Source organism: Silurus aristotelis, assembly GCF_946808225.1.
Source record: "Silurus aristotelis genome assembly, chromosome: 29".
Classification (NCBI taxonomy): domain Eukaryota; kingdom Metazoa; phylum Chordata; class Actinopteri; order Siluriformes; family Siluridae; genus Silurus; species Silurus aristotelis.
Window position 1 is genome coordinate 2,967,713 of NC_139602.1, and position 19,952 is coordinate 2,987,664.

At 42.2% G+C, this 19,952-nt stretch overlaps 1 protein-coding gene across 2 annotated transcripts in view; it reads right to left on the reverse strand.

Moving 5' to 3' along the window:
* sh3rf1 (SH3 domain containing ring finger 1) overlaps positions 1-11,858 on the reverse strand; it is a 45,512-nt gene extending 33,654 nt beyond the window's left edge. Inside the window, exons 1-2 of one of the 2 annotated variants that reach the window (XM_083535029.1) lie at positions 11,736-11,858; positions 9,295-9,809 (exon numbers count right to left, since the gene is read on the reverse strand). In XM_083535029.1, coding sequence (XP_083391155.1) covers positions 9,295-9,645 — 351 coding nt within the window. In that variant the 5' untranslated portion in view covers positions 9,646-9,809; positions 11,736-11,858. Of the gene's footprint in view, positions 1-9,294; positions 9,810-11,170; positions 11,571-11,735 lie in introns of those variants that run through there. The other variant, XM_083535028.1, reaches the window with a different exon arrangement.
* Between the last annotated feature and the right edge of the window lie 8,094 nt (positions 11,859-19,952).

A 19,952-nucleotide genomic window follows, 5' to 3' on the forward strand; every position in this document is an offset into this window, starting at 1 on the left:
GCTCCCAAGTCCATCACAGTGTGGAACAGAAGCTCCACTGTGTGTGAATAGAACAGTTGTGTAAAGGTGGTACAAGACATTACTGAAAGAAAGAAAGAAAGAAAGAAAGAAAGAAAGAAAGAAAGAAAGAAAGAAAGAAAGAAAGAAAGAAAGAAAGAAAGAAAGAAAGAAAGAAAGAAAGAAAGAAAGAGGTCAAGAAAGAAAGAAGGATAGAGGTCAAGAAAGAAAGAAAGAAAGAGGTCAAGAAAGAAAGAAGGATAGAGGTCAAGAAAGATAGAGGTCAAGAAAGATAGAGGTCAAGAAAGAAAGAAAGAAAGAAAGAAAGAAAGAAAGAAAGAAAGAAAGAAAGAAAGAAAGAAAGAAAGAAAGAAAGAAAGAAAGAAAGAAAGAAAGAAAGAAAGAAAGAAAGAAAGAAAGAAAGAAAGAAAGAAAGAAAGAAAATAAAGAAAGAAAATAAAGAAAGAAAATAAAGAAAGAAAGAAAGAAAATAAAGAAAGAAAGAAAGAAAGAAAGAAAGAAAGAAAGAAAGAAAGAAAGAAAGAAAGAAAGAAAGAAAGAAAGAAAGAAAGAAAGAAAGAAAAGAAAATACAGACAGAAAAAAAAGATAAAAGAAAGAAAAATGATAGAAGTAAGAAAGTAAAAAAAATACAGGGGAAAAAAAAAATACAGGAGTAGGAAGTTAAAAAGAAAAGAAAATAGACAAAGATAGAAAGAGAAGAGACAGACAGACAGACAGACAGACAGACAGACAGATAGATAACAGAAATAAAATAAGGAACAAAAATACAGACAAAGAAAGATAGAAGAAAAGAAAGAAAAAAGGCAGGAGAAAAGAAAGTTCGAAAAAAAGATCAAAAAGCAAGAAAGAAAGAAAAACAGCACATGAATATAAACAATGATGGAATTTGAACCCCTGTACATCTCGGTGGGAGGGACAGCAGTCCTCTCACCTGTCAATCACAGTGGCAGCAGCCAATCATGTGCATGTATGAGTTTGTGTGCAGAAGAGTGCGGACACGTTCCTCAGTGTTCTGCAGCTCTGTGACAATCTCATGAAGTTTCCCTGAAGCCTGTACTCAGTTCAACAGAAGTACAGGCCCAGAGTTTCGTACAGACGAAAAACAGCGTCTCCCAGGTTTCTACGGCAACAGGTAGTCGTGTTATTATGGGGTGGAGAGAGAGGAAAGCTGTGTGGTTGCAGGGTGGAGACTCTGGCGATGACAGGCTAATGGGGTTAAAGAGGTACACACTTTATCAGAAAGCATACAAAAGTGCATGCATGCACGCACGCACACACACACACACACACACACACACACACACACACACACACACACACACACACACACACACACACACACACACACACACACACACACACACACACACACACACACACCGCTTTAAAACGTTGGTGCCGGCCGTTATCTCTCGGCGTGAATCGATTAGCAGCCGCCATTTGTGTGTTTATGCCATTCTAATCTGTCCTAAAAAAAAGTGTGCTAAAAAGGACGCATCAAGAGCCACACACACACACACACACACACACACACACACACACACACGAGTTGATTAGCCGTGTTGTAGAAGTGACTGCTGAAGTCTGGGGCCACCCACAGCGCTGGATCACTGACAGGTCAGAATGTTACAGTTACAAAACATAATGATGCTCAGTCACGAGAGAGAAAAAGACAAAGAAAAAGAAAGAGGGGGAGAGGGAGGGAGGGAGGGAGTGTGTGTGTGTGTGTGTGTGTGTGTGTGTGTGTGTGTGTGTGTGTGTGTGTGTTGGGGGGGGTCAAAGACAAACAGACTGAAGAAATTACTTGAAGAAATGAACTGATTTCAGAGAGAATGAGTAACGAGAGAGGGAGGGAGGGAGAAAGAGAGAGAGAGAGAGAGGGCCAGAGGATAGAGGGTCTGACAGAGAAAGACAAAAACACATAGAAAGCAAAAGAAGGACAGAGACAGGCAAAAGAGATATTCAGAAAGAGAAAGAAGGAGGGACATCACAGAAAGATAAAAGAATGACGGACAGAGAAAGAGAGAGGGGGCGAGACTGTAACAGACAGACAGACAGACAGACAGACAGAAAGAAATAGCGAGAGCAGGAGAGCATGAGAGAAGGAGGGGGGGGGGATTGAAGGGGAGGGAGAGACTGAATGAAAACACGGCATGTGATGTTACTGAGTGTATAACTGATATCTGTGTGTGTGTGTGTGTGTGTGTGTGTGTGTGTGTGTGTAAAAATGTACACAGAACTTTAATTATACTGTTTTCCATCTCTCTGTTTCTACCTCTTATGTTTAGACACATCAAAAAGGATCTCTCTCTCACACACACGCGCGCACACACACACACACACACACACACACACACACACACACACACACACACACCCACCCCATCCCCAGGGCACAATATTATGAAATTGAGAGGTTGTAGTCATGGCGACAGTGGTAGTGGCTCAATGCGTTATATGATGTGTCCCCTCTTTAAACACACACAACACTAATTCTTCCTGACAAGAAGCACAAACATGTTCACGAATCACACACACACACACACACAATCACTGGGTGTGTACCTTTCTAAGAGCATCAGGTGTAATTGCAGTGCTGTATCTCAACACTGAACACTTTTTTTTGGTGTAGTGTGTGTTTGTGTTGCGGTTTCACTTGTTGATTATTTTCTGTACAAACTCGCCCTCCCTGAACACGAGCTGCTCATGAGAAATGAAAGAAAAGACAAACTCAGGCTGTTGGAGAATCAATTATCCCAGTAAAAAAACTCATATGGTGACTAATGGGGCTGACCCGCCGCACATTCTCACACACACACACACACACACACACATCTTTGGGAAATCATCCTTTTTGTTTTGCACGACTTCCCGAAAGGAGCTGAAAATAGGTAAATAGGGGAACGAAGCAGGGGGGGTTGGGGGTGTATTGCCATGAGGAGGGAGGGAGGGAGAGAGAGAGAGAGAGAGAGAGAGAGAGAGAGAGAGAGAGAGAGAGAGAGAGAGAAATAATAGACAAAGTCAGACAGATAGATAAAAAAAAAAATAAAGAAATAAAAATCAGTAGTGGCAGTGTTTCAGAAAGAACAGAATGTGTGTGTGTGTGTGTGTGTGTGTGTTAAGTGTAGGCTTGGCTGCAGGGCTTTGGCCTTAACAAGGGGCTGCCGTGACACAGGCCCAGGTCAGCCAGGGGATCTTGCGGCATGAATGATGTCATCACAAAGGGCCAGTGTGAGTCAAGCGTGGTTTGGCCGATCACGGGAGCCGGCATGGGAGGCTTTTACACACACCGGCTCTTACTCAGAGTATTAAAAGCCTGTCCGGCTAAGACCACAGAAGTGTATGTGTATACACACACACACACACACACACACACACACACACACACACACACACACACACACACACACACACACACACACACACACACACACACACACACACACACACACAGGCTTCCAAGGCAGACTCCAGAAAGAGGAGGCAGAGAAGAAAGACTTTCACACATCAAAGGGAGGAACTGCAGGATTTAACAGGGAGCTCCTGGGGAAGCTCGTCTCCTGACACTGAACAAAACACAGCCACCGATGGACATTTCAGGAATCTTTTTAACTGTATGTGTGTGTGTGTGTGTGTGTGTGTGTGGCGGACGGAAGGAGTATCAAGCTAAGCTATGTTGGCGGTGCAGGACAGCGGGAATCCGTGCACCCTCAAAAAAAAGCATGTAGAAAAGGAACAAACGGGGCTTAAGGTTAAAAAAGAAATCCAGGTTTTTTTTTTTCTCCAACCTTCTTTTGCCCGGTCTGACATCATAACCAATCACAGTCATTGCCTGAGTATACTAAGGGGAGGGGAAAAGCTTGTAGACTCCTGAAGACTGTTACTTAGCACCATTCTGATTGGATAAAAAGTTGTTGCAGAAAAAAGTACCGTTGAGACGAATCAAAGAACTACATGCGAATATATCTAGCAATAGTTTCTACAGTAACTGCGACTTCATGGTATACTACACTTTACTGGCCATAAGCTTCAGCATCTTGATGGCTGTTGAATTCTGATTGGCCAGTCTCCCTTGCGATTTCTATTATTTCAGCTGCTACAACCTTTTTTTTTTTTTTTTTATATCAGGAAGTAACTAGCAAATAGCTGTTGAATACAGTTTCCGGCTGTGGGTGGAATTTAAAATAAAGAAAGAAAAGAAAAATCATTGATGAATAAAATGAAGTAGCAGATGTTGAGTTTGAGGGCGGGCATTTCAGATGAACAGGAAGCAAACATCTACATTTGCGATATTAATACGGGTGCTGATGCAATGTTCAAGGGACAAAATGGGGGGTTTCTGCACTAAGAGGAAGGAAAAAACAACAACAAAGCAAAAATGAAGCCTGATATGAAGAGGGAATATTGTCAATAATATATTTTTCTTTATAAATTGTTTCATTTTTTAATAAAGGTTTTTGACATTTATGTTTTTTTAACAGATTTTTGCAGTAATATTTGGGGTTATTTAACGCTGGGGTTTTTTTTTTTAACATTGTTTACAGAGATTTGTACATTTTTTTACTATAAAAAATTTGGTTACAGATTTTTTTACACCGATGTTTTAGAATTTTTTTCATACAGATTTTTGTACACGTTTTGTACGGATTTTAAATTTTGCAACATTATTGTATTCGTGTCAAACCTATGCATCATTAACACGTCAGTAATGAGCATAACGCCGTTAATATCCCTCCAACAAGTCACGAGTTCATGTGTGTCTCAAGGGGGATCAAAGAGTTGATTTCTCTTTCTCATGCATGACTCCTGACCCCACACACTTATGACCTTTAACCCGGGTTTCTGACCCCTTGCAGTGATTTTCTTTGTAGGGATCATCACGGGCGCCTCTGCTGCTAGGGTCAAAAATGTCTTATTTAACAATAGATGGGATAAAAGTTTGTGTTCGTCCACATGATATTTCATGGTGATTCTTTAGACTTTTAGGAACTGTTCCACTGTGTTTCACATTAGATCTTCAGCCTATGAGGGAGTTCGAATTGGCTCTCTGCACTTCTATGTGAAAGCAGGGATACAGAAGAGGTATGTAACTCCACAGTCACTGGAAAGACAACTGGAAAGAGGTGAAAAAAAAAAGACAGGATTCTGTTCTTTTCTACATCTATACCTTTGCGTACCTTTTCTTGCCACAAGCTTCAAAATCATGGAGCTATGAATTTGATTAACTGTTTACATTTTAAATCCAGGGAAACTTTCAGATCCTGGAGAGTCAGTAAAAACACGAAAGGTCCCAGCATTCAGCGTTCTGTTTGAGGACTAAATTAGATCATCGTTTGCTGTTTGTCGACAAGCTACAGGCAAAGGACTGTGTTTGGAAAAGGTCAGTCCCTTCTTTTCTGTAAGCAGAGCACGAGAAGGGAAAAAAATGGTTCCGGGTTCTTTAGTGCAGCTTGAAATTTTGGGAGTAAAAATCTCGCGGTGAGCATGTTTGGTGAGCAAACAAGTCTTTTTCACATACATGCACTTCCTTTTGGTTTGGTGAGGTGCTGTAATATAGCATTGGCTCTTCAAAGTGTGGTGCATTGAGCCACAGGGACATTTGGTCCTCAGGCCACTACGCTACACTACACTCCATGACACCTTGTTCTTTGGTGCAGTTCATTCTCCATTCCGTCTCGCTCTTTGGAAATTCCTTTTCTGTCTCAACCAACCCCCACTCCCACCCACCTCTTTATGGGCTTGACAGCTGGGTATGCTCGCCGAGCGTCACACCATGTGTGGCAGGAGCCTCGTTAGTGAGATCTCTGTCTGTCTGTCACATTAAAGGTGACACAAGGTGGTGATCAAGGGGGGCATTCGGGGCAGAGGTTGGTAGCAAGGCGAAACAACATGGGCAGACTAATTCATGCTCCGTAGTGTCTCTCTCTCTTTCCCTCTCACTCAGCTTGTCTGGTGCTTCCTAAGGCAATGCAACAGCTGTCTGTCAGTAATAGACCATAATCGATTATAGCCTACTGACATTGTTCGTCACATACGTGCTCGACACGCCGAAAATGGCGGACGGAGGCGAAACCCTAGTAAATTATACAAAAAATTTACCCAGTATGCTACAATCTGTGATCTGGCCATATTTTGGCTTTTATAAACAAACTGGTAAGCAAGAAACTGGACAAGACATGCTGTGTAAAAACACACAAATAAAATATATATAGGATAGTTAAAAAACAACGTTAGCTGTTTTAACGCCGACATCAGTCTCCGATGCCAGTGCCGAGACATATCTAGATCAGCCTACGTATATTTATAAGATACAAGGTGGAATCAAAAAGACTAGCTTAGTTTACAAGAAAGTACCTGATTTAGCTACCGTTACACACCATCGCCTTCAAAAATAGTCCCCTTCACAGCAACACAGAACCCCCTGCGTTCTTGCTACTTCTGGAACGTGTCCAAGACACGTTCATTTCGAAGCGTGTCAACCACCTTCTGCTATTCGAGCTGGATCTCTGCCGAAGTATCAAATAAACGGCGAGCTTTTGAGTCGGATCTTTATGAGGGCGAAGTCTGCAGGAGCCAAATCTGGACAGTAGGGTGGATGCAGAAGTGAGGTCATGTGGAAGTCAGCTAGTTGTAGTCAATTTGCATGTCCGATCGAATGCAGTGATCTGAGACTCATACGTCTGCAAGTGTAGAAACAGGAAGTGTGTGTGTGTGTGCGCACGTGAAAATCAAAGCCGAAACAACAAAACAGCAAAGAGCACCATGAAAGGAGCCGACGCCGCCAGTGCCGAACTCAGTTACTGGCATCGCTCATGCGCATACCTGAGGTCCACTGATTCCCAACACACACACACACACACACACACACACACACACTGTGTCTCCCAAGATAAAAAGCGTTGCACTCCAATGCCGATAGCTCTCACAAACACATCCGAAGGGAAATGCGACAAGATTAAAGACTCAGCGCAATGTCGGTACACCGAGGGGGATTTCTGTTCCGTTTAAAATAAAGGAACGTTTGACTGATATTGAAAGCAGGTGGAAAAGAAAAGTGATGGCACACACAGAGAGTTTATTTCAATTGTGATTGAGCCAAATGTTGGTCATCACAATGTTCTTGCAGTCAACAGATAACTCCAGATAACAAACAGGTTCCCTGGCTGTTCAAAACGACAGAGCGAGAAGGAAGTGGACCAGTTTGGACCGTAACCAGGTCGGCTGAAGAAAAAAGCCCGGGAAGAAAAAAGGCTCCGACTCTGACCAGAACAAAAAAGCCGATGACTAAGATGGTAACGTGAGCCGGTAAACCGAGGCTTGATTATAGGGCCGTCTTTTGATTTGGTCCCAGTTCAGACCAAAAGTGAGCCTCACGAGAAGACAAGAAAACCATAACAACACAACCTGCTGCCATGACGACGACCTAGGCTTATCCCAACGCGAGCAAACTTATAATAGAAGACGTCCACGAACAATAACAAGAGGACGTGTTCTTTTTGTCTCCGGTTTCTGCATGTGCCTGCACGCACAAGCGTGATATGATCCAGTAAATACTGTTTCACTCGGCACGAGCGAGCATAAAGATCTGTAACGAGATGCTATCAGGCCTCGCTCGCGTATATACGCATGGGTGTCGTCTGGATACATCAAGCCGAGGAAAGGAAAACTAGAGACCTTTGATATGCTAAGCATACTCATCTCACGTCAAATTGTTATGGCATCAACAACTGACTGTACTTCCTGTTTAACCATCCTGACATGGCCACCATCCATCTTACAGGAGAACACCCTCACCTTCAACCGTTTGCAATAGCGTAGTTCAGACATGTTTGTTTAAGGAGTCTCCAGTTTCGAAAGTCATTAGGTTTTCTGCCACGAGAAAGTCCTCAGGACGTACCCGCAAGTTTGGGCTTTCCCAGTTCGTCGCAAGATGACGTGCTGTGGTCATAATTATTAATGTTGATTGAACATATATCACGTGACTGGAATTAGCTGTATTTGCTGGTCTAGGAGACATTAAAGGTAACAATAAACTAGGGCTGCAGCTATTAATTATTCCCTTTATTAAAGATTCTTTTCTTTATTAAAGAGAAATACTAAAATACGCAAGAGGAAATACGGCGGGTCTCTTAAAACGACCAAGTCATTTGTTTCCTTTTCAGAAACATTGACACTTTTATTGATGAAATTGCAAACAAGAAAACAAATGCATTTAGTGCATTTAATTGACAAATTACATCCAAATGCAAATACATATCTATGAACAAAACAAAACATTTGATTTCAAAAGGGTGCGCTTTTTTATTAACGCTTTAGTTTGAAATGATCCCAAACTTCTTTGAAACGTTCTATCGTTTTCTTTGGCCCGAATGTTCTTCTTGGCCTTTACTGTTATTAAATTTTTCATTGCGCAGCGTATTTGTGTTTAACTGTCCAGAACGCTGCGGGTGGCACGTCAGTAATAGTGGTCCGTGGGGAAACGAGGTGCTCCGTGTGTAGTTAAATGGGCTAAACGATTTTTGTATTTGAATTACTCGAGTTACTCCAGGAATCATTTCAGCCCTACTACTTCTTCTTCTTTCGGCTTTGTCTATTAGCGGATCGTCTGTTTCCATACCACCCTGTCTTCCACATCTGCTGCTTTCAACCCAAATACCCACATGTCTTCCCTCACCACATCCATAAACCTCCTTGTTCTTCCTCTTTTCCTCCTTCCTGGTGGCTCCATCCTCAGCATTCTCCTACCAATATACCCCATGTCCCTCCTCTGCACATGTCCAAACCATCTCAATCTCACCTCCCTCACCGTGTCTCCAAAACGTCCTACATGCGCCCTATACCAGAAAAACAATAAGCTAAATACATGAATGTGGTGGAAAGAGGTCAGTTCCTGTCTGGGTTGCTCCACAAGTTTCTGCTATTGTGCACAACATGAACGACATTTTGTATCCGACGTTTTAGTAGCATTTTAGAAAGGAACAGGAATTAGCTGGTATAGGACATATTCTAGGTAAAAATAAACTACATACAGGAAATGTGTTGGAAGGAGGTCATTTCCTGTCTGGATTGCTGCAGAATGTTCTGCTGTTGTGTTACAAAAGCGGACAAAGGCTATTGTGAGGTCAAGAACGAAGTCACTTTGCAGATGACAAATGGCACCTGCCTGACTCCCCACTTCAGACTAGCTCCAATTCAAACAGCAACCAGCTTAAACCATTTGGAGACTGCTTCTATGGTTAGTGAATGTAACTGGCAAAAAAAAAAAAAAAACTCACCCTGACAGCAGTGCTTTTGGTCTGAGCTCTTTGGGGCTGCGCTCCAGAGTTGGCATGCTCTCGGACCCCTCCGCCAGCTGAGCCATTGGTGCAACCCGTGCCGGCTCTCCAGGGCCGTTGCTTGATGCCGTCGAGCAGGCGTACAAGGAGGATGTTGCTCGGCAACTCGTCCACGCCACTCTCCACGAGGGTGCGACATTCCGGGCATCGCAGCTCCCCGCGCGATCCCACGATACCGAGCAGGCAGCGGCGGCAGAACGTATGCTGGCACGGGAGTACCTTGGCCGAGGCGTCCAAGCGTTCTAAGCACACCGGGCACTCGAGAAGATCCAGCAGGGCCGATTCGTCCATGGTTGGCGCTTGTGCTGTGACTCGGTCACTCCGTCTGGCCCATCAAACCAGACAGACACACTGCGCGTGTGTGTGCATGCGAGAGATAGCCAAAGAGTGTCGAGGATCGCCTCAGCTGTCATGTCATTCCCATTCCACAACCATTGTTGCACGATTAGCAGGCACTGCAAGGAGACAAATCGACAATGTCAAAGAACACAAATCTAGGGTGGACCGGCAACCCTAAACGCAGGGACGTCTGAACAATCCGGTCGATATTCCTTCCTCGTTTTCCCTCCTAACCTCGAATGTTTGCGCTTTTCACAAGGCAGGATATGGGATACTCTGGAATGCGGTGTGTTTAGGGAAACTCTCAATCATCAAAAAAATAAATAAATAAATAAATAAATCGCTCGGACGCCTCGAACGGGAGTCAGATTTCAGGCGGCTGAACACAGTAAACAACCTTCCAGCCCGGTGAAAAACCACCCTGTTAGCATTAAAACACCTCCACAAAGGAACTTATACCATGTTACAACATCACTGGTCCTCAGCCAACAGGCAGACAAAAGACTAACACCACCCCCCCCACACACACACACAACACATACACAAGTGTGTGTGCTGGCAGCTGGCAGTCTTATTTAAAACCTCATAGATTACTACTAGCATTTAAAAAAAAAAAAACACACAACAAGTAATGTGCAAATGTTTTGGCATACTGTATAGGCAACAAGGACACAAGTCAGAACAGGAAATTGAGGGGATATATAAATAAGTTCCTTTGTCTTGTTTTGTCTGTTTTGTGTTGTATAGTCTAAGCTGAATGTATAGTTTTTATTTATGTCTGTACTTTGAGAGTAAATAACAGCTGGAACCAAATTCCTTGTGTGTAAACACACTTGGCCAATAAACCTGACTCTGATTCAACTTTGTCTCGATGTCCATTTTTAACTGTCCAAAAAACTGGGAAAACATCCCCACACACACACACACACACACACTACACTTTTTTGGATAATAAGGACTATAAAGTGTGTAGCGTGGTGGGAAAAAAATGGCCATTCACAAAAAAATCCTTAGAGCAATGGAAGAGCTTCAATGTGCGAAAGAAAAAGTCGACTTTCTCCTCGATCCTTGCTTTTTTGTTTTCATACACAAGCGAAGTAAACACAAACGGATAATAACTAACCGAGTCGGTAATGAGTAGTTCGGTTTTTAGAAAACACTGTTTGTTCCCAGGCTTTCATGAGGCAACATTGTTTCCGTGAAGGGATACAAATGTGGCCAGGCGCCGTCTTGTTGTTCCGACAAATCAAACTTTGTTATGTTATCAAACAAAACAAGCAAACAAACAAACAAACACTTTGATGTCGGATACAAACCTTATTTGAAGATTTGCCGCAATAGCATTTGATTTGTCCAATTTATGGAACACATTTTTATATATTTATAAATTTACATATTCAGATTTCCACTTTTAAAAACCCGACTTTAAATAAATCTTCTAAATAAAAATAATAATAATCCCGAATACCATATTTACCTTTTCTCCTCCTATTTTTCTTCTTTCTCTTTCAGAAATAGATGCTGGGAAAACTTAGGAGGGGGGAAGGAAAAAGGAAAAAAAAAAAAAAGACTCCCTGAAATCTCAATCCTGGAGTCTTTTAGATGTTCACATGATCATCCCTGGAATTTGGTGTCCACAAGGGGGGGGAAAAAAATCAGTCCCCCTTTTCCAATAGTGTTTTTTTGCTTGAATCTGGGACGTGTTTGGGAAGAGTTTAAGGACAACAAGGAAAAGAAGACAAGAGGACAGAGACCCTACCGCGTCCAAGCGCCATGATCAACTGAGTGGATCTTGTGGGACACGCAGGAATACGAGAGCAGACGTCAAGGTGGGAGGGAGGATTTGCGGTTTTTTCTCTCTCTCTCTCTCTCTCTCTCTCTCTCTCTCTCTCTCTCTCTCTCTCTCTCTCTCTTCCAAAAACACGCACAATTCAAGATAAGATATATTTTATTTGACAAAAAGTATGTGTGTGGTTAAATTTTTTCAAAATATGTTAAATAAAGGACACAAGGAGAAAGAAAAAAAAGAAACAGGGACTGACCGATAAAGTAAAAAGCGGCGTACTCTGTTGTCCTGAGTAGGTTCTGGAAATTTTTTTTGGTTGTTGTCCCCGCCCACACGGATTCACAAACTACTTCAGGTTGTGACGTAAAAACAGAGGGACGCCTCCAGAGACAAAAGTCCATTGCCTGAAAAAAGGTGAACAACTCCAACTCTACCAGACACATGCAGTCAGGAGACGGATGTTATATTCGAATAACAAGAAAATCATTTTTGTATTTTATTATCATTATTATTTTTTACACAAAGTGTTTTTCTTTCTACAAACTCAACTGCAAAAAACGTTGTAACACTAAAATGTAAATAACAATATGCATTGATTTGCAAACTACATAAACACACATTTTATTCACAACAAAAAACACAGAAAACATATGACAAACGTATACAATTGTAATGTACTTCGTAGTAGATGTGCAGGGTGCTGATCTGGCCTGCCTGCACATCATGAAAACAGAAAACACAACAAAGAATACCCTGAACTGTTGAAAAGATAGAATCCTGTATCACAGTGGTCCCCAACCACCGGGCCACGTAGGTCAATTGGTACCGGGCTGCACAGAAAGCATACATAATTTCCCGTTTTATTTATCTGATTCTGAACGGTTTTATTTTTGAAAATTACTGGATTCTCTCCGCCTGTCATAATGCATGTCATGATGCCTCGTCACATGACTTACCTCCATCCGCTACCTTCTTAAAGGGGCTGCTCCGGCCGCTAACACATAATACATTACCGCTAAATTCAAACCCCCAAGCGAGCAAAATAAACAAACAACAACACAGTGAATTCACATTTATTATTATATTTAGAAAATATCATTTTGTTTTGTTGTATTTATCCGCCACACCTTAAAGGCTGGTCCGTGAAAAAATTGCCCAACATTAAACCGGTCCATGGCGCAAAAAAGGTTGGGGACCACTGCTGTATCAGACACATATGGGACAACATTCCTCTGCCAAAACCGGTCTCCTCAGTGATGCTACACAGTCATAAACACGTCCCAAATTGCAGCTATCCAATTAAAAATGCCCTTATATATTCACTGAAAACCAGGCAATAAAACGGATGGGCTATGTGTGTATAAAGAATGTAATATTACATAGAAAATAAAACCATTGCCTAAAAAAAAAACAAGTTATTAAGAATTTAATCACTTTGGGGTTTATATATGTGTCAATCTGGATTTTTGCCTGTCCACATTCCTCACCTGTGTACTTTTTTTGGTGTATTTTTTTCCCACCACTGTACGTCCATGATTCTATCACCATCACTTTCTAAGTACTTTAGAAAGCAGTCAAATTGCTCTCAAGCATCCAAACAACTCACGTGTATTTAGCTAGCTAACAGCTAATCAGCGTCCATTTCTAGATGTTGGATCTCGAGCTTCGAAAATTCAGATTTCGCCACGTGTATGTGCGTGCGTAAATTTTAGATCGGTCGCTCATATCACCCTTATCATCAAATGTAGCGTTGAAGATATCTGATCGGGTTGGAGCAGGAATGCGTACACCGACTGAAGAATCCTGTGTGTGACTTGTAGACTTTCGAAAGGTTTTATAACGTTAATTGGGTCTTGAAAGAACCATCGAAAACGTCCAAAGTTACTCTTCACTAGTAGGATTTCTTTCTGATGTTGTGATCCAGATCATCCCACAGCAGTTCAATAGGATTTAGGTGTGGAAACTGGGCAGGCCACTCCATAAGAGATAACACTCAGGCTCACTGTTTGCTCTCTAAATACAGCTTACAGAGAATTGACGTATGCTTCAGCTCTTTGTCCAGATTGACCATTTTCAGGTTCAGGATTTCTTTCATCCAGAATAAGTCTCCAAACTTCACCACCATGTTTAAATTTGGGTATAAGGCAGTCTAACTTTCTTAAGTTCTTCTGTTAGAGCCCAAAAAAATGTCACGTTTGGACTCCTCCGTCCACACTTTCATCAAGTCATTAGTCTTCCAGAATCTCCCATTCTTATATTTATGCATTTTACTCAGTTTTTTTACATGATTGAATCCTGAGCTTGACTCCCTCTCTGTGATTGGTTTTTATGTAGGTTCTCCCAACATCCATGCTAGTTTCTTGTGGATCCTCGTGTTTTGTCCCAAGTTTCTTACCAGACCAGGGACTTGTGTTGTGGCTAGAGATTTTAGATCAGAAACTATATACATTCAGTATATAAAATCATTGTACATTTTTATCTATATTAATAATCATTAGAGCTAACTTAGACTAGCCAGCTAATTCATACCTCAATTGTTACGATTTTCCAGTAAGTTTCTCAGGCAAAGCTACTCGAAATTGATAGTAAAATGATAACTTTGCCTTCATGATGCGCAAAATATTTATTCAGGAATCTTTTATTCGCTCGTTAATCGCGTGTTAATGCTAGCAAGCAAAATCGAAAAACGGTAACACCTAAGTTGAACTTGACAAAAAAAACGGCTAGTGCGATTATTGTTATTAGCTATTTTACAATGCTTGCTAGATTATTTGTAGCCCATGTTTCCTGATTTGACAGTAAGGATTTCCTTTGTAATGTTTTAATGATTTTATAATTACACTTTTGTGAACGGTTCCCCTTTTAAATATGGTTCTTCTTATGGTTTCATCCTCTTACCATTTACGGGAGTTTTTCTTGACACAGTCACCCCAGGTTTGCTCATCTGGGATAAATACCTACATTAAATAGAAGTAAATTTTGTACAATTATATTTAAATTCTGTAAAGCTGCTTTGAGACAATGTCAATAGCATTGCAGACGTGACCACAGTACTGACTGAGGTAAAAGATTGACATGGCTTGAGCCAAATGAAAACACAACATGACGGAGAGGGGGTGTGTTTGTGCTGAACGAGGTCTGGCTCCAATAATAGTAAAAGTCATACCGAAATTTCCAAAGTAATCACGGACACGGTGTGTACGGAGCTAAGTGGCGCTAAGTGCACTCCGGCACGTGGTTTAGTAATGAAGCTGGCATTGAGGCTCCATTTATCAAAGCTTTTCAACAGGTATTCCACCTGGCTGCTCAAAGGTCAGGTTTCCAGCTGCCTGCCAGACTGCACCACACACACACACACACACACACACACACACACACACACTCACATGCTAGTGAACGTGTCTATTACGTCACACCTTCGTTGCTGTTTGAAGTTCCCTAGATCGTTTTTTATATACACTTCAGTCTCAACTTGAACACAAAGACAAACTGGGATTTATATTACACTCATCAGTGAAGGATTGCGGGAAAACACGAAGTTCCCGAAGCCCTTATTGTCAAAAAATTTCCCCCTCTTCTCAAGAAAACAAAGGCAGGTTTCATCCTTTGTAACTGGAAGCCCTGGCCCTTGATTAAAAAAGAAAAAGTCCTAGGACTTGAGGCAAGACTCGGTGATTTCCAGAATAGCAATGGCACGTAATAGGATTAAAACAGGGCCCGGTAATATATAGGCACGAACACACTGTGCGCTTAATTCCACTCATCGGGTCACATTCGAGTCGGAGACCGGAAAGTCGTCTAGCCTCGGGTTTGCCGGTTCGTCGTCCTGTATCTCCAGCATGTCATTAGTAATCTTATAACACCCGATGTCCAATTTGGGCCGCCGTGTGTTCGAACATGAAAGCCAAGCCGAGCATGTTCGCAATAATTAGAGACTATAAAACATTAAACACACCCTTGTTGACTTCCACTTGAGAAGGTGTCAGGTTTACGAGCGGCTACAAAGGACAGGAAAAAGTGAAGTGAACTTTATATTGTAATCTTCATAGTAGGCGCTGGTGGAATCCTCCTACACACAAGCCACGGGTAACGGGTACCTGACCACACGTTTACAAAATGTTCTACGTGAGAGTCGTCTGTAATGCATAGATGGAGAAACTGGCCATGAAAAAACAAACCTCTCAAATAAGTATATAATATATATAATAATTTGATTTACCAGGGGGGAACAGTGGTGCAATTGATAGCACTGTTGCCCCCAAAAGCCCTAAGACTGGTTCAACCAACATTCATCCTCAATTGTTTCCTCCCACTGTCCAAAACACCATAGCCATATTGGTAATACTTGACAAGGCAACTGCAAATATCCATCTTCTCAAGCTAAGATCTAGTATTGAAGTATAATCCCAGACTTCAATACTAGAAGTCTGGGCTCTTAATCCTCTGTGCTCCTGGGGTTGCCATATCCTGGCCCATCCTGCGTTTGACTCCAGGTTTTGAGCAAGCTGGGATATGCGAAGAACGAATTTCACCGTGCCACCTTGCCGTAAACGTGGTACACAGGGGTGCCCTCGTATAGTCGAATCTTCAGAGTGGTGTCATAAAACAAGGAATATCCCATTTTAATTATATGGGGGTGCTCAATATCCGATTTCACACAGAACTACCGGTTTTTTCCAAAAACTTTAATATACAGCCTATAATTATAATGCTGTGAAGAAAAATATTTTATAGGTGGAAAAGGTTATGATTTATCTTTGTTTGTTTTTTTATAGGGGTGTCTTTTTAGATCCACTGTACACACTACTGCTTTACAATCCTGCACTGCCTCTAAGGATAATAAATAAGCACCTTCTGGCCAATCAGATTTGAGAATTCAGCAGCGCCATTATAATAATAGAATCATCGTGAATAATGTATTTGTTTTTGTCCTTCAAGTAACTACATTTGGATGACCATAAGGTTCAGGGTACCCTTTATACAGAATCTTTAAAACCTGTATATACACAGCAGATCTTCTCATTAGAGTCTTCAGAACCTGTATTGCGTAATCGTTATAATTAGCCCACTATACAATACGGGCTAATGGCTCCGAAAAAAAAAAAAAAAAAGACCTCGTCTTTAAAATACCTCCAGGAACTGCGTGTCAGTTATTTAACATGGAAATGGAGAAAGAATGAAGTGGGGGGTAGTTTCAGTGATGCGTCTTCTATATGAGTGTGTGCGTCTCCACGTTAGAACAGAATGGATTTGCTTTTATTCTTCCTCCGTGCCCACACTGCCGGGCCTATTACAGAGCACTGCAGCGAAACAGAAGGACTGCGGCGTGAAGAGCGCAAGGGCAGAGGGGGGAGAACAATAAAAACCGAGTGATTTACGCTGATCTTTGGTTGAGGACACTGCATTCAAAGAGGGCGAAATGCAGAGAGATAAAGAGAAAAGAGAGCGAGAGATGCATTGCGAGGGTGTGGGGTAATAAAACGGGGGCTGATTTACGATATATCGGCCCTTGGCTGGCATCTGCGATCTCATTGGACCTGGCAGTAACCTTCAGGCTGTATGTCACTGTTGCCTGGAGACATTTACTACTCACCTCCCTCAGTGGTTGGTTGCGGGGTGGTGGTGGTGGAGTATCAGTGCTAAGCTAATTTCCCTGGATGACCCCCAAAACGATGTACTCCGTTGATAAATCACCAAGCTAATTATAGCGGCGGTAGGGATTATTTTTAGAAGAGCACAAGCGACAAACTTGCAACTGATGCAACTGCTGGCGAATGAACAGATCCGAAACCTGATTGGTCAGAAGGTGATGACTCGTTTAATATAACAGCAGCTGTGCATGTATGGGAGGAGTTTAATAGGATAATAAAATTATAATGTTTTTGAGTAAATGTACCTTCGTTACTGTACTGTAGTTGCCAAAAGTATTGGGTCACCAGGTCATAATCACTGATTTTTGAGCATTGCGTTCCACATTTAGTCCCAGTTTCCTCTTATGATTCCTTCCACTCTTCTGGGAAGGTGTTCCACTAGATTTTGGAGTGTTTATGGATCTTTGTGTTCATCAGCCACAATGGTGTTATGAAAGGCAGGTACTGATGTAGGTGAGGAGACCTGGGGTGCAGTCAGCATTCACATTCATCCCAAAGGTGTTTAGTAGGGATGAGATCAGAGCTCTATAGCAGCAAGATCTTCCTCTCCAAAACATGTAAACCAGATCTTCAAGGAGCTCACTTTGTGCACAGGGGCATCACCATGCTGGAACAGGTTTTGGGTTTCCGAGTTCAAGTGAATGCAAAATTTGATTATAGCGCCATCTAAAGACCGTCCTGTACAATTGAGTCCCTCCAGATTTGTGGTAAGTTTGGAAAAGAACCACATATAGCAGGAAAGGTCAGGTGTCCCAATACAAAAGTAGAACAAAAGTATTGGGACACCTGACTTTTCCAGCCTTATGGAGACCAGCTGAATGAGCCCAAATCTCTATGAAATCTAGTGGAACAACTTTTCAGAAGACTTTTTAGAACAGGATATGGGGAATAAATATAGGACAGGATGTTCAAAAAGAAGCACATATGAATCTTATGGTGTGTCCACAAACGTTTGTCCATATATACTGTATATATTTCCACATATTTTGTCATATGGTGACTCCGTTCCCAGGTGATCCCAATGCAAATAGTGTGCACGAGTGAGTTAAGATTTACGGCAGATTTCCATCCGTACAAGAGCACCGGCACAAGCTTGGCAAAGACGCCGTGTAGGACAAAGCTGTCCTTCATCGTCTCAACACAGCGCCTCATGGGGGAAATCCAACGGGGGTCTATAATAATTCCTCGCCCCCCGCAAAGTGACGAATGAGGTTGATTTGGTGGGACGATCGCAGCGCAGCGGGCAGGAGGACGCCGATACCGGTTAACGGCTCCGCTGGCAGACCTCTGTCCTGCCGTCCCGCTACGGTTATGAGATTGAAAAAAATCGTCATGAAAAAGGTTCACTTCAAGTCCAAGGACAAACGTAATTAGTTTTTTTTAAGGCGTCGGGAAAAGAAACACTTTTCTCAAAGCATCATGCACGTTTAGAAGTCAGGAGACCCAATGATGATCCTTGGATGGTACAAAAGTAAATATGTGCCATATATGTGGTTCTTCCCTTGATCAAGGAGACCCAAACCTGTTTGGTTTGGAATGGAAGATCTCCTGCTATAGAGCTCTGAACTCAACCCTATTAAACAGAACCTCCTCACCTTACAGACGTCAGTAACCGACTTTAGAAACCTCCTTGTAGCTGGAATGAGCACAAAATCTCCACAAAATCTAGTGGAACATCTTCCCAGAAGAATGGAGGTTCATATAACAGGAAATTAGCACTAACTATAGAAGATGATGTTCAAAACCTCCATATAAACTTTAAAATTCCAGAGTATGAACTAAAGAGTTTCCTCTAGCGGTGTCCTTGAAGTATCCGATGATCTCTCGAATTACCGTGGAAGCGGAACGGATCGGCGGAAAACGGCGAGAAGGGACCGGGCGCCAGGGTTCTGCTGAGCACGAGGAGATGACGGGGAGAAATTAAATCGAAGACAAATTGCTTTTGAAGACAGTACCGAACATGACAGGAGCATTCTGGCGGATGTGGTTTAGGGAAAGAAAAATGAGAAGGGAAAAGGCACAACATGTTATCCTGTGCCAGAAGAAGGCTGGAGATGTATGGATTGGCTCAAGTTGTGCTCAAAATGTGTTATTTTGCGTGAAGAATTCGATTTGTAGTGGTACAGCTGCAAACAGGATTTGCACCTGTTTACTGACAATGTGGACCCAGAGCCAATCATGTGTCAGGTGGATTGGGGGGGGCGTTTAGGGTACCAAACCTTAGAAGTTGAACCAACTGACTCTGTTGTTCAACAAGTGCATTTATACTGTCGGTCAAGCCAAGGACAAGTCGAGTTGATTCTTCAAAGTGAGGTCCAGGTCCATTAATGTATATTTGGTCACTAGAGTGTATGTAGGGAACGTTTTGGAGACAAGGTGAGGGAGGCGAGATTGAGATGGTTTGGACATGTGCAGAGGAGGGACATGGGGTATATCGGTAGGGGAATGCTGAGGATGGAGCCACCAGGAAGCAGGAAAAGAGGAAGACCAAGGAGAAGGTTCATGGATCTGGTGAGGGAAGACATGCAGGTAATTGGTGTGAAAGAGGCAGATGTAAAGGAAAGGGGGGTATGGAGATAGATGATCCGCTGTGGTGACCCCTAAAAGAAGAAGTAGAAGAAGAAGAAGAAGACTGTATGTAGGGAGGTTTACGTTGCCTTGAACTACAAGAAGTCTGCGTTCACCCACTTCCGGTTTCTACTCTTTTTCTTTAAAGCGTTAGAGAGTTGATTTAATCATATTGTCAACATTGGACATCTATTGTCTATGTTGAACACCCCATTCCATATTCAATCCCCTTTTTGCTCCTGCTCATTCCTGCT